Below are 13682 nucleotides of genomic sequence, written 5' to 3'. Positions count from 1 at the left end.
ACTGTCCTCCTGGAGACAGTCCTGTCTGTCCAGACATCTACAGACTGTCCTCCTGGAGACAGTCCTGTCTGTCCAGAGGTCTACAGACTGTCCTCCTGGAGACAGTTCTGTCTGTCCAGACGTCTACAGACTGTCCTCCTGGAGACTCCTGTCTGTCCAGAGGTCTACAGACTGTCCTCCTGGAGACAGTACTGTCTGTCCAGAGGTCTACAGACTGTCCTCCTGGAGACAGTACTGTCTGTCCAGAGGTCTACAGACTGTCCTCCTGGAGACAGACCAACAGTCTTTTCTCTTTTAAACAAAACAATTATTTAACAGTACCAACATCAAAACAGACACTAAACTTTCACTATCTTTTTATTTGATTTCTGTCCTCCTGGAGACTGTCTGTCCAGACGTCTACAGACTGTCCTCCTGTAGGATTACCCCACTCAGAATCTCTGTTACTCTGCAGTAAAGAGGTGGAAGTGAGGAATTCTGTGTTACTTTGTAAGCCATTACGACAACACATGACTAAGAAGGTGAATATGACGGGGTGGCAGGGTAGCCTAGTGGTTAGAGCATTGGACTAGGAACCAGAAGGTTGTAAGTTCAAGCCCCTGAGCTGACAAGGTACAAATCTGTCGTTCTGCCCCTGAACAGGCAGTTCCTAGGCCGTCATTGGAAATAAGAATTTGTTCTTAACTGACTTGCCTAGTTAAATAAAAGTTTAAAAAAAAAAGATATATCACAAGTTTAATAGTCCAGAGTGGTAGTACTGTGAATCTTAGAAGTGCTGAGCCCTGAGGGGTACAGGCAGAAGGTTTGTCCTATTGCAGTAATGGCTGTAGATAAGCATTATGTTGCTGCATGTTTATGTGACCAGATACTAGACCATCAGCCCCAGATGTCTATATTCAGTCCATCAGCCCCAGATGTCTGTATTCAGACCATCAGCCCCAGATGTCTATATTCAGTCCATCAGCCCCAGATGTCTATATTCAGTCCATCAGCCCCAGATGTCTATATTCAGTCCATCCGCCCCAGATGTCTATATTCAGTCCATCAGCCCCAGATGTCTATATTCAGTCCATCCGCCCCAGATGTCTATATTCAGTCCATCAGCCCCAGATGTCTGTATTCAGACCATCAGCCCCAGATGTCTGTATTCAGACCATCAGCCCCAGATGTCTGTTTTCAGACCATCAGCCCCAGGTGTCTGTATTCAGTCCATCAGCCCCAGATGTCAGTATTCAGTCCATCTGCCCCAGATGTCTGTATTCAGTCCATCAGCCCCAGATGTCTGTATTCAGTCCATCAGCCCCAGATGTCTGTATTCAGTCCATCAGCCCCAGATGTCTATATTCAATACAGCAGATAACACTACCTCTTCATCTGAAGACACTAAACCAACAGTCTTTTCTCTTTTAAACAAAACAATTATTTAACAGTACCAAAGTCAAAACAGACACTAAACTTTCAATATCTTTTTATTTGATTTCTGAATGTCATTTTCCCCTACATGGGTTTAGCTGTAGTGGATATATTTTGGGAGTTACTTGAGAAATGTACAGCAAACAGGAAGTCCAATGGTTTCGTTGACGAGAACCCTTTAGAGTTCAATTTGAAAGAACCCAGTAGAGATACTGACTCCCAAATGGAACACGATTTACTACATAGTTTAGACTGGGCTCCTTAGTGCACTACTGTTGACCAGAGCCCTATGTGGGGAACAGGGTGTCATTTGGGACGCAGTCACTCCGAGACGATCTGATCACTGTGTCCTACAGACTGGTAAGTGTTTGGTTACGGAGAGACGATCTGACCACTGTGTCCTACAGACTGGTAAGTGTTGGGTTACGGAGAGACGATCTGACCACTGTGTCCAACAGACTGGTAAGTGTTGGGTTACGGAGAGATGATCTGACCACTGTGTCCTACAGACTGGTAAGTGTTTGGTTACGGAGAGACGATCTGACCACCGTGTCCTACAGACTGGTAAGTGCTGGGTTATGGAGAGACGATCTGACCACTGTGTCCTACAGACTGGTAAGTGTTGGGTTACGGAGAGACGATCTGACCACTGTGTCCGACAGACTGGTAAGTGCTGGGTTACGGAGAGACGATACAATTGATGCATTGTGACTCTTGTACATGTTCTACAGATCTACAGTTATTAACCTGTAAAGTGACAGTTCAACCACTAGTCTAGAGTTGTACTACCTTCTACTAGAGTTGTACTACATTCTGCATGTCCAGAAAACTGTTGAAACAGTCGGTCAGATTGTTTAACACAATAAAATAGGAAAATCTATAACGATGTGGCAGTCTTCGCCATACTGGCTACTGGACATGTAAGGGTTGACATTTCTAAAAGGTTGCATCTTGGACATTAACAGCTGGCACGCCATTTTAGAATTTTCCCTGACTGAGAGGCAGGTGTAAAGCCAAACGCGGTTGTCCGAACCCCCCCACACAAACTCCCACTAACACTCTGCAACACTACAAGACATCACCCCCTCACAACACTACAACCCGACTCCAACACAGGCCCTTAGAGGGCTTTGTTGTTTAAACCTCCCCTCACCTCTTCATAAGGTACACATCATCCCATATTAAACATGGCTACCTCTTCATCTCAACAGGCACCATTTCAATATCTCACTTTAGATAATCTTCAAGAAGAGTGTTGAAAACAACCACTGTAACTACATCCCTAATGAAACCTTATACCCGATATAGTGCACTACTTTGACCAGGGCCCTATGGCACCGTATTTGGTATTTTATTAGGATCCCCATTGGCTGTTGCAAAAGCAGCAGCTACTCTTCCTGGGGTTCCACACAGAACATGAAACATAATATAGAACATTAATAGACAAGAACAGCTCAATGACAGAACTACATAAATTTTTAAAAAGGCACACGTAGCCTACATATCAATGGACAAACTATCTAGGTCAAATAGGGGAGAGGCGTTGTGCCGTGAGGTGTTGTTTTATCTGTTTTTTGAAACTAGGTTTGCTGTTTATTTGAGCTACATGAGATGGAAGGAAGTTCCATGCAATAAGGGCTCTATATAATACTGTATGTTTTCTTGAATTTGTTCTCGATTTGGAGACTGTGAAAAGACCCCTGGTGGCATGTCTGCTGGGATAAGTGTGTGTGTCAGAGCTGTATGTAAGTTGACAAACAATTTGGGATTTTCAACACTGTTTATTGTAAAAAAAAACAAGTGATGCAGTCAGTTTCTCCTCAACTCTTATCCAGGAGAGACTGGCATGTATAGTATTTATATCAGTCCTCTGATTACAATGAAGAGCAAGACGTGCCGCTCTGTTCTGGACCAGCTGCAGCTTAACTAGGTCTTTCCTTGCAGCACTGGACCACACGAATGGACAATAATCAAGATTAGACCAAACTAGAGCCTGCAGGAATTGCTTTTTGGAGTGTGGTGTCAAAAAAGCAGAGCATCTCTTTATTATGGACAGACCTCTCCCCATCTTTACAACCATTGAATCTATATGTTTTGACCATGACAGTTTACATTCTAAGGTAACACCAAGTATTTTAGTCTCCTCAACTTGTTCAACAGCCACACCATTCATTACCAGATTCAGTTGAGGTCTAGAACTTAGGGAATGATTTGTACCAAATACAATGCTCTTAGTTGAATAGATGTTCAGGACCAGTTTATTATTGTCCACGCATTCCAAAACAGACTGCAACTCTTTGTTAAGGGTTTCAGTGAGTTCCTTAGCTGTGGTTGCTGATGCGTATATGGTTGAATCATCAGCATACATGAACACACATGCTTTGTTTAATGCAAGTGGCAGGTCATTGTCTATAAGCATGCAAAATGTCTGTTAATTTGTTTACAGAGGGGCCTCCCAGGTGGCGTAGTGGTCTAAGGCACTGCATCGGGGTGCTAGCTGTGCCACTAGAGATTCTGGGTAAGAGACCATGGGGCGGCGCACAATTGGCCCAGCGTCGTCCGGGTTAGGGAGGGCTTGGTCGGCAGGGATATCCTGGTCTCATCGCGCACTCCTGTGTTGGGCCTGCACGCTGCACGCTGACCAGGTGTTTCCTCTGACACATTGGTGTGGCTGGCTTCTGGGTTGGTTGTACATTGTGTCAAGAAGCAGTGCGGCTTGGTTGGGTTGTGTTTCGGAGGAAGCATGGCTCTTGACCTTCACCTCTCCCAAGGTTGTACGGGAGTTGCAGTGATGAGACCAGACTGTAACTACTACCAATTGGATACCATGAAATTATACAGAGAAATAGCATTGTATTTGGTCAAACACAATTTTTTCCAACAGTTTGCTAAGAGCTGGCAGCAAGCTGATAGGTCTGCTGTTAGAACCAGTAAAGGCTGCTTTACCACTCTTAGGTAGCGGAATTACTTGAATTTGTCTTTCTGTCCATTATTTCATTTAAAATACTAACGTTTTTTTTCTCCATAATTCTTTATATAATTGATCTTGGCTTCTTCTTCTTTTTGTTGAGTTTAGTCACATAATTTCTCAATTTGCAGTAAGTCAGCCAGTCAGATGTGCAGCCAGACTTATTAGCCGCTCCTTTTGCCTCCATCTCTTTCAACCATACAGTTTTTCAATTCCTCATCAATCCATGGAGCCTCAACTGTTCTAACATTCAGTTTCTTAACAGGTTCATGTTTATCAATAATTGGAAGAGGCAATTTCATACATTCATCAAGTGCAGTGTCTGGATGCTGCTTATTAATCACATCAGACCAACAAATATTTTTAATATCATCCCCATAAGCAAAATCTTTTGTATGATCTCTTATACACTAGAGAGATCAGCTGATGGAACTTTGGCTTTCCTGCATATAGCCACTATATTGTGCTCACTGCATCCAATGGATATAGGTTTAGAATAAAGTTCTACAGTATTAGTAAATATGTGATCGATATATGTGGATGATCTTGTTCCTTTAGTGTTTGTAAACACCCTGGTAGGTTGATTAATAACCTGAACCAGATTACAGGCACTGGTAACAGTGAGAAGCTTCCTCTTGAGCAGACAGCTTGATTTAAACCAGTCAATATTCAGGTCCCCAAGAAAGTAGACCTCTCTGTTTACATCACATACACAAGCAAGCATTTCACACATATTATTTAGATATTGACCGTTAGCACTTGGTGGCCTATAGCAACACCCCAAAAGAAAAGGCTTTAGATGAAGAGCCAAGTGAACCTGCCACCACAACACTTCAATAACACTTAAGATCTTCTCTAAGCATTATACGGCTCTGAATATATACAGCAACACCTCCCCCATAAGCATTACAGGGATATGACTGAATATATACAGCACCTCCCCCATAAGCATTACAGGGATATGACTCTGAATATATACAGCAACACCTCCCCCATAAGCATTACAGGGATATGGCTCTGAATATATACAACACCTCCCCTATAAACATTACAGGGATATGGCTCTGAATATATACAACACCTCCCCGATAAACATTACAGGGATATGGCTCTGAATATATACAACACCTCCCCTATAAACATTACAGGGATATGGCTCTGAATATATACAGCAACACCTCCCCTATAAACATTACAGGGATATGGCTCTGAATATATACAACACCTCCCCTATAAACATTACAGGGATATGGCTCTGAATATACACAGCAACACCTCCCCTATAAACATTACAGGGATATGACTGAATATACACAGCAACACCTCCCCTATAAACATTACAGGGATATGGCTCTGAATATATACAACACCTCCCCTATAAACATTACAGGGATATGGCTCTGAATATACACAACACCTCCCCTATAAACATTACAGGGATATGGCTCTGAATATATACAACACCTCCCCTATAAACATTACAGGGATATGGCTCTGAATATATACAACACCTCCCCTATAAACATTACAGGGATATGGCTCTGAATATATACAACACCTCCCCTATAAACATTACAGGGATATGGCTCTGAATATATACAACACCTCCCCTATAAGCATTACAGGGATATGGTTCTGAATATATACAACACCTCCCCTATAAGCATTACAGGGATATGGCTCTGAATATATACAACACCTCCCCTATAAGCATTACAGGGATATGGCTCTGAATATATACAACACCTCCCCTATAAGCATTACAGGGATATGGCTCTGAATATACACAACACCTCCCCATAAACATGCCTGTCTCTTCTGTAAATGTTATATCCTTGTATTGCTACTGCTGTATCATCAAATTAATTATTTAAGTGAGTCTCAAATGGCTAATATATGAATGTTATCAAGTTATTGACTTTATTTCTAAAGCTGCATATATTAATATGAGCTATTTTCAGCCCTTTCCTGGGTAGCTTATCAGAGATAGACATAATACTGAAAAGAGCGAACAAAGGAAGAGAAAGACATATACATTCAGCAGTCCATTAATCAGTTGGTGTGTGTGTGTGCTGCGGGGTTGAAGCTACGAGCCCATAGGCTCGGCTCTCTCATCCCTTCCAGGCTTCTGGGAGGGAGGGTGGACAATGAGGCTGTCATAGTGGATGTATGCAATGTCCTCACGCACTCTGGCATTTTCAATGATCAGTTCTTTCCTCTTCTGGCGCACAGTTTCAAGATAGTCCTTGTTGAATATATACATTCCTCTCAAGTTCTTGACTAATTCCAAAACAGCTACCTTGTCCTTGAACCTCAGGAACTTGACCACTATCGGTCTGGGCCTGTCACCTGCAATCGTCCTGTGGTCCATCTTCAATTTCTCAGATCATTTCCCTCACTTTGCTCTCAGACTCCGTCCAGGTCTCATGTTGAGATTCTGCAATTCGGTCCACAACCATGTTCTGCCTTGATTATCCCTCGAGATAAGAATGATGTAGAAATCTGATTATCATGGATTCACATACAGAACTGCTGTCATCTTGCCGTTCTCCTGTTTCAACTCGTCGAGCTGACCCTGGGAGAACTGCAAACTGTTCTTCAGGTCTTGGACCTCTCTGGTCAGGTCGTCCATTCTTTTATTAGTAGGATCCACGAGTATTTGGACAAAACACTTGAAGCTATTTTCTTGTTGTAACGACTGTTTGTAGGTATTTTTTCATTTTAAAAGATCCTTCACGTGTGATAGAGAGACACCACTGTCCTCAACGGTACTCCTGCCAGCTTTGGTCTTTGTCATGGTAGCTAGCAACATAGGTTATGCTGTTACTCCTCTCAGTTCCAGACAGGGCAGGTCACAGGGAAGATTGAAAACAACAAACAGCAGGGATCGAGACAGCCACAAACCCGGGTCAATCAGTGGTCCCAGCCACAATGGCTAACCACGTCGCGGACTGCGTTCAAGAACACCCCGCTAACTTGATATGCAGCTAGGCTAGCAGCCAGGCTAGCTGAGACGCCAAATAGCTCCTCAGACCCATCCTTGGTCGGCAGGATCACTGGAAAGAGACAAGCAGTCCCAGCAACTATTCCCTATATATAGTGCACTACTTTAGATAGGGGCCCTATGACACCCTATTCCCTATATATAGTGCACTACTTTAGACCGCGGCCCTATGGCACCCTATTCCCTATGTATAGTGCACTATTTTAGACCGCAGCTCTATGGCACCCTATTCCCTATATATAGTGCACTACTTTAGACCGTGGCCCTATGGGCCCTGTATATGGAATAAAAGGCTGCAAAAATAATTATAATGTAAAAAAAACACAAAACCAGATGAGAGAGATGTGAAAATGAAGGAAGCAGAGATGGAGGAAGGAAAAGCAGAAAGTCAAATCAGATATGAACAGTAAGAAATGGGCGGAGGGGATGTCCTTAACCCCTGGCGGAGGGGATGTCCTTAGCCCCTGGCGGAGGGGATGTCCTTAGCCCCTGGCGGAGGGGATGCCCTTAGCCCCTGGCGGAGGGGATGCCCTTAGCCCCTGGCGGAGGGGATGCCCTTAGCCCCTGGCGGAGGGGATGCCCTTAGCCCCTGGCGGAGGGGATGACCTTAGCCCCTGGCGGAGGGGATGCCCTTAGCCCCTGGCGGAGGGGATGCCCTTAGCCCCTGGCGGAGGGGATGTCCTTAGCCCCTGGCGGAGGGGATGCCCTTAGCCCCTGGCGGAGGGGATGTCCTTAGCCCCTGGCGGAGGGGATGTCCTTAGCCCCTGGCGGAGGGGATGTCCTTAGCCCGATGTCCTTAGCCCCTGGCGGAGGGGATGCCCTTAGCCCCTGGCGGAGGGGATGCCCTTAGCCCCTGGCGGAGGGGATGCCCTTAGCCCCTGGCGGAGGGGATGTCCTTAGCCCCTGGCGGAGGGGATGTCCTTAGCCCCTGGCGGAGGGGATGCCCTTAGCCCGATGTCCTTAGCCCCTGGCGGAGGGGATGCCCTTAGCCCGATGTCCTTAGCCCCTGGCGGAGGGGATGCCCTTAGCCCGATGTCCTTAGCCCCTGGCGGAGGGGATGCCCTTAGCCCGATGCCCTTAGCCCCTGGCGGAGGGGATGCCCTTAGCCCCTGGCGGAGGGGATGCCCTTAGCCCCTGGCGGAGGGGATGTCCTTAGCCCCTGGCGGAGGGGATGTCCTTAGCCCCTGGCGGAGGGGATGTCCTTAGCCCCTGGCGGAGGGGATGTCCTTAGCCCCTGGCGGAGGGGATGCCCTTAGCCCCTGGCGGAGGGGATGTCCTTAGCCCCTGGCGGAGGGGATGTCCTTAGCCCCTGGCGGAGGGGATGCCCTTAGCCCCTGGCGGAGGGGATGTCCTTAGCCCCTGGCGGAGGGGATGCCCTTAGCCCCTGGCGGAGGGGATGTCCTTAGCCCCTGGCGGAGGGGATGTCCTTAGCCCCTGGCGGAGGGGATGCCCTTAGCCCCTGGCGGAGGGGATGCCCTTAGCCCCTGGCGGAGGGGATGTCCTTAGCCCACCTCCAAAGATTCAGAACAATGTCTTTTCTTGCTTGTCTTTTTTGTTGGATTTTTTTATCTTAAAATGCAAACAACTAAAGGATCTGAGTCGAAGAGGCATCACTACCAACCGTTGACACTGCTGTTCACACTGCTGTTCACACTGCTGTTCACACTACTGTTGACACTGCTGTTCACACTGCTGTTCACACTGCTGTTGACACTGCTGTTCACACTGCTGTTCACACTGCTGTTCACACTGCTGTTCACACTGCTGTTGACACTGCTGTTCACACTGCTGTTGACACTGCTGTTGACACTACTGTTGACACTGCTGTTGACACTGCTGTTCACACTGCTGTTGACACTGCTGTTCACACTGCTGTTCACACTGCTGTTGACACTGCTGTTCACACTACTGTTCACACTACTGTTGACACTACTGTTCACACTGCTGTTCACACTGCTGTTCACACTACTGTTGACACTACTGTTCACACTGCTGTTGACACTACTGTTCACACTGCTGTTGACACTACTGTTCACACTGCTGTTGACACTGCTGTTCACACTGCTGTTCACACTGCTGAAAATGACACTTTTCTCCTTATTCCATATACAGGCCTATAGGGCCCCGGTCTAAAGTTCCCCGTTCTACTGAAAGCCCATTTCAATCTAGGAAATATCCAGTTTTGTTAGATATTAAGCCACAACATGCGCTGTCATTCCGTCTGCTGTGTAACCGAATACCAGGCCATAGTTTAGTATATACCATTGTATGTCTACGGGGCTCTGGTCAACAGTAGTGCACTATGTAGGGAATAGGGTGCCACTTGGAAGGCACCATGTGTTCTACTCTGTCTTAGTACTGTTAAGGATACTGATGTTTATTATTAATGTGAACCACAAGCGTCTCAGACAGTCCTTCTCCCTGAATCACACCATCATACTCATCATTCTACTAAACTACAGAAGTACCTTCATAATGCCATCATGTCTGTTTTGATGTTGTCTGTCTGTTAGGCCTACTGTATGTTAGTTAGCCATCTTGTTTTTAATATATGCTTTGTATTTTGACATTTCCGTTTCCTCTCCCCGTCCTCTCTCTCCGCTCTGGCTGGCAGTGCACATAATGCCCCAAGCCTTTGACTCTCATCACTTTTCCCCCCCGATCAATTAAGTTCTTTGGTTTTGTTCCCGGTTCTGCTGTTCTGCTTTGCCTTGTCCCATTGGCTGGTCTGGTCGTCCGTCCAGGTGGGAGGGCTACATTCATTGGCTTGAGCCCGCTGGAGAGAGAGAGGGGGAGGGAGCCGCACCGCTCTACCTGCTGGTCACTTAGAGTGGTGCATGCTGGGAGCTCCCTGCTGCTGGTGTTTCTGTTCCTGCTGTTTCACCTGCTGGATGATCTCACGGATCTTCCTCTGAGCAGACTGGAAGAAACATACTGTATTTTAGGATTGAATAATGTCAAAGTGTTTTGACTTGAACATTACACTGCTCCTGTGTGGCTCAGTTGGTAGAGCATGGCAGCCATAGGAAAATGTATGCACAGACACCTGTAAGTTGCATTGGAAAAAAGGTGTCTGCTAAATGGCATATTATGATATATTTTATATGACTAGAGCAGAAAATACATGATATCACCTGACTGGCGAAGAAATGCCCGCTGATCTTTACGAAGACCTCATCGTTCTCGTCTGGCGTTTGGTCTCGAGGCACGATGACCTCCGCACTGGTCAGGTTCTGCAGCTCATTGACCTAGAGAGGACACAGAGATCATGACCCCTGCCTGGAAAGACACTGAGCGCATGTCAAAGAGCACCCGGCATGGCGCTGTGACTTCGACTGCATGTACAGTTGTTGTTACTCACGGTTTTGCCTCCCTTGCCGATGACGCGTCCGGCTGCATTCGAGGGAACTTTGATATGTGTCTCTAGCTTCACTTCGTCCTTCGCTGTGAAGAAGTTCTCCTCTTTCAGCTTCCCAAATATCCTGCCCTGGGCCTGGAAGACACAACACAGGAGAAGACATATGGAAACTACATGCTGGTACTGGTGAGCAGATGTTAAGGGTCTACCAGGCTGCTGACCTGGAATGGAACGGAGTCTGACATGGCTACAGGCCAGTACTGCTGAATGCTGATGGCTGAAGATGTTGACATAGACGTGTGTTTACCTTAAACTGAGCTGCTGGAGGTCCGGTGATCATGACCATCCTCTCAGTGACGCCAGGGTTCTCTGCTGGGGCGATCTTGGGGACAGGGAGAGGTTAGAGGTTCACCACCTAAATCATGCCTCGAAGAAACTCTGAGTCATGCAGTGTTACAGCCCAAGTCGACCACAATATTCATAGCCAGACCTGAGCCAAAGCTGTTGAGAGAACATGCCTTCCTCTTTAGGATGCCTGGTCTGTTACGGTTAGAGAGGATCTTTAGGATGCCTGGTCTGCTACGGTTAGAGAGGATCTTTAGGATGCCTGGTCTGTTAAGGTTAGAGAGGATCTTTAGGATGCCTGGTCTGTTAGTCAGCTGTCAACAGAGACCGTTTGTAGAGATACAGGAGTCTTAAGATTCTCAGCAGGAGTCCAGAAAGCCCCTGTGACTCAACCAACCCTGACCACAGAACAGTGACTCAACCAACCCTGACCACAGAACAGTGACTCAACCAACCCTGACCACAGAACAGTGACTCGACCAACCCTGACCACAGAACAATGACTCGACCAACCCTGACCACAGAACAGTGACTCGACCAACCCTGACCACAGAACAGTGACTCAACCAACCCTGACCACAGAACAGTGACTCAACCAACCCTGACCACAGAACAGTGAGATTCAAGAGTTGGATGATCCAGGGATGCTTTCAAGGCCCTTTGCTTTCCTAATGTAAATAGACCCTAACCCTAACCCCTAACCCCTAACCCCTAACCCTAACCCTAACCCCTAACCCTAACCCCTAACCCCTAACCCCTAACCCTAACCCCTAACCCCTAACCCTAACCCCTAACCCCTAACCCTAACCCCTAACCCTAACCCCTAACCCCTAACCCTAACCCCTAACCCCTAACCCTAACCCCTAACCCTAACCCCTAACCCTAACCCTAACCCTAACCCTAACCCCTAACCCATTCCTTAGTCCCAGTAACATTTTCTTATGTCAATAGACCCTAACCCATAACCCTAACCCCTAACCCATTCCTTAGTCGCAGTAACATGTTCTTATGTCAATAGACCCTAACCCCTAACCCCTAACCCCTAACCCTAACCCCTAACCCCTAACCCTAACCCCTAACCCCTAACCCTAACCCTAACCCCTAACCCTAACCCCTAACCCCTAACCCATTCCTTAGTCCCAGTAACATGTTCTTATGTCAATAGACCCTAACCCCTAACCCCTAACCCCTAACCCTAACCCTAACCCTAACCCCTAACCCTAACCCCTAACCCCTAACCCATTCCTTAGTCCCAGTAACATGTTCTTATGTCAATAGACCCTAACCCTAACCCCTAACCCCTAACCCTAACCCTAACCCCTAACCCTAACCCCTAACCCCTAACCCCTAACCCTAACCCCTAACCCTAACCCCTAACCCCTAACCCTAACCCCTAACCCCTAACCCCTAACCCTAACCCTAACCCTAACCCCTAACCCTAACCCCTAACCCCTAACCCTAACCCCTAACCCTAACCCCTAACCCTAACCCCTAACCCCTAACCCTAACCCCTAACCCCTTCCTTAGTCGCAGTAACATTTTCTAATGTAAATAGACCCTAACCCCTAACCCTAACCCCTAACCCCTAACCCCTAACCCATAACCCTAACCCTAACCCCTAACCCCTAACCCCTAACCCCTAACCCTAACCCTAACCCCTAACCCTAACCCTAACCCTAACCCTAACCCTAACCCTAACCCTAACCCTAACCCCTAACCCCTAACCCTAACCCTAACCCCTAACCCCTAACCCCTAACCCTAACCCTAACCCCTTCCTTAGTCCCAGTAACATTTTCTTATGTCAATAGTTTATGATTTGCTGTAAGAAGAAAATAAATATTTCTATGTTGTTAAAAAAGGAGATGTCCTCCTACCTTGATGGAGGCCCCAGCGAAGCGTGCTAGCTGTTTGATGTGCTGCCCCTTCTTCCCGATCAGAGCCCCTACCGCCTGGGTTGGGATTAAGAGATACACCACCTCCTGCTCTGGAGACTGCTGAGAGACAACACACAGAACGTGTCTATCATTTTCACATTTAAAGTTCACCTCTGCTCTTCCTTCTATAATTATACAAAATTAAAGGTTATTAGAGTAAACTGAAAATGAACTAAAATTTAAAAAATCATACATTATGTTTAGTTTTTGTCTTCTAAACTCTGGGCAAAAATCCAAATGGGGTTAAGCTTTTTTTCCTAATGGGGTTTTCAAGTTTCAATGTCACATACACAAGCCTTTCTTTCAAACTCAAAACCCAACAATGTAATAATCAATAACAATGTACTACTAGAAAAAACACACAAGAAATAGGAAGAACATAGTTAAGTAAGCATCCTATATACATCCTGAATACAACTTTCTTACAAGCCCTTAACCAACAATGCAGTTTTAAGAAAATACCCCCCAGAAAGTAAGAGATAAGAAATAATTAAAGAGCAGGAGTAAATAACAATATCGGGGCTACATATATACAGGGTATTACGGTACAGAGTCAATGTGGAGGCTATATACAGGGTATTACGGTACAGAGTCAATGTGGAGGCTATATACAGGGTATTACGGTACAGAGTCAATGTGGAGGCTATATACAGGGTATT

General features: G+C 46.3%; 1 protein-coding gene across 3 annotated transcripts in view; it reads right to left on the bottom strand.

The window, feature by feature from the left end:
* Positions 1-9356: 9356 nt before the first annotated feature.
* Positions 9357-13682, bottom strand: part of igf2bp2a (insulin-like growth factor 2 mRNA binding protein 2a) — a 123324-nt gene continuing 118998 nt past the window's right edge. For 2 of the 3 annotated variants that reach the window (XM_031801852.1, XM_031801860.1), the window contains 5 exons: positions 12964-13083; positions 11051-11125; positions 10747-10878; positions 10520-10633; positions 9357-10305 (listed from right to left, as the gene is read on the bottom strand). In XM_031801852.1, the coding sequence (XP_031657712.1) occupies positions 10207-10305; positions 10520-10633; positions 10747-10878; positions 11051-11125; positions 12964-13083 (540 nt within the window). In that variant the 3' untranslated portion in view covers positions 9357-10206. The remainder of the gene's footprint in view (positions 10306-10519; positions 10634-10746; positions 10879-11050; positions 11126-12963; positions 13084-13682) is intronic. The other variant, XM_031801856.1, reaches the window with a different exon arrangement.

This window comes from Oncorhynchus kisutch, linkage group LG2, assembly GCF_002021735.2.
Source record: "Oncorhynchus kisutch isolate 150728-3 linkage group LG2, Okis_V2, whole genome shotgun sequence".
Taxonomy (NCBI): Eukaryota; Metazoa; Chordata; class Actinopteri; order Salmoniformes; family Salmonidae; genus Oncorhynchus; species Oncorhynchus kisutch.
Note: the sequence above shows the minus strand (reverse complement) of the source record. Positions and strands in the feature narration are given on the sequence as shown.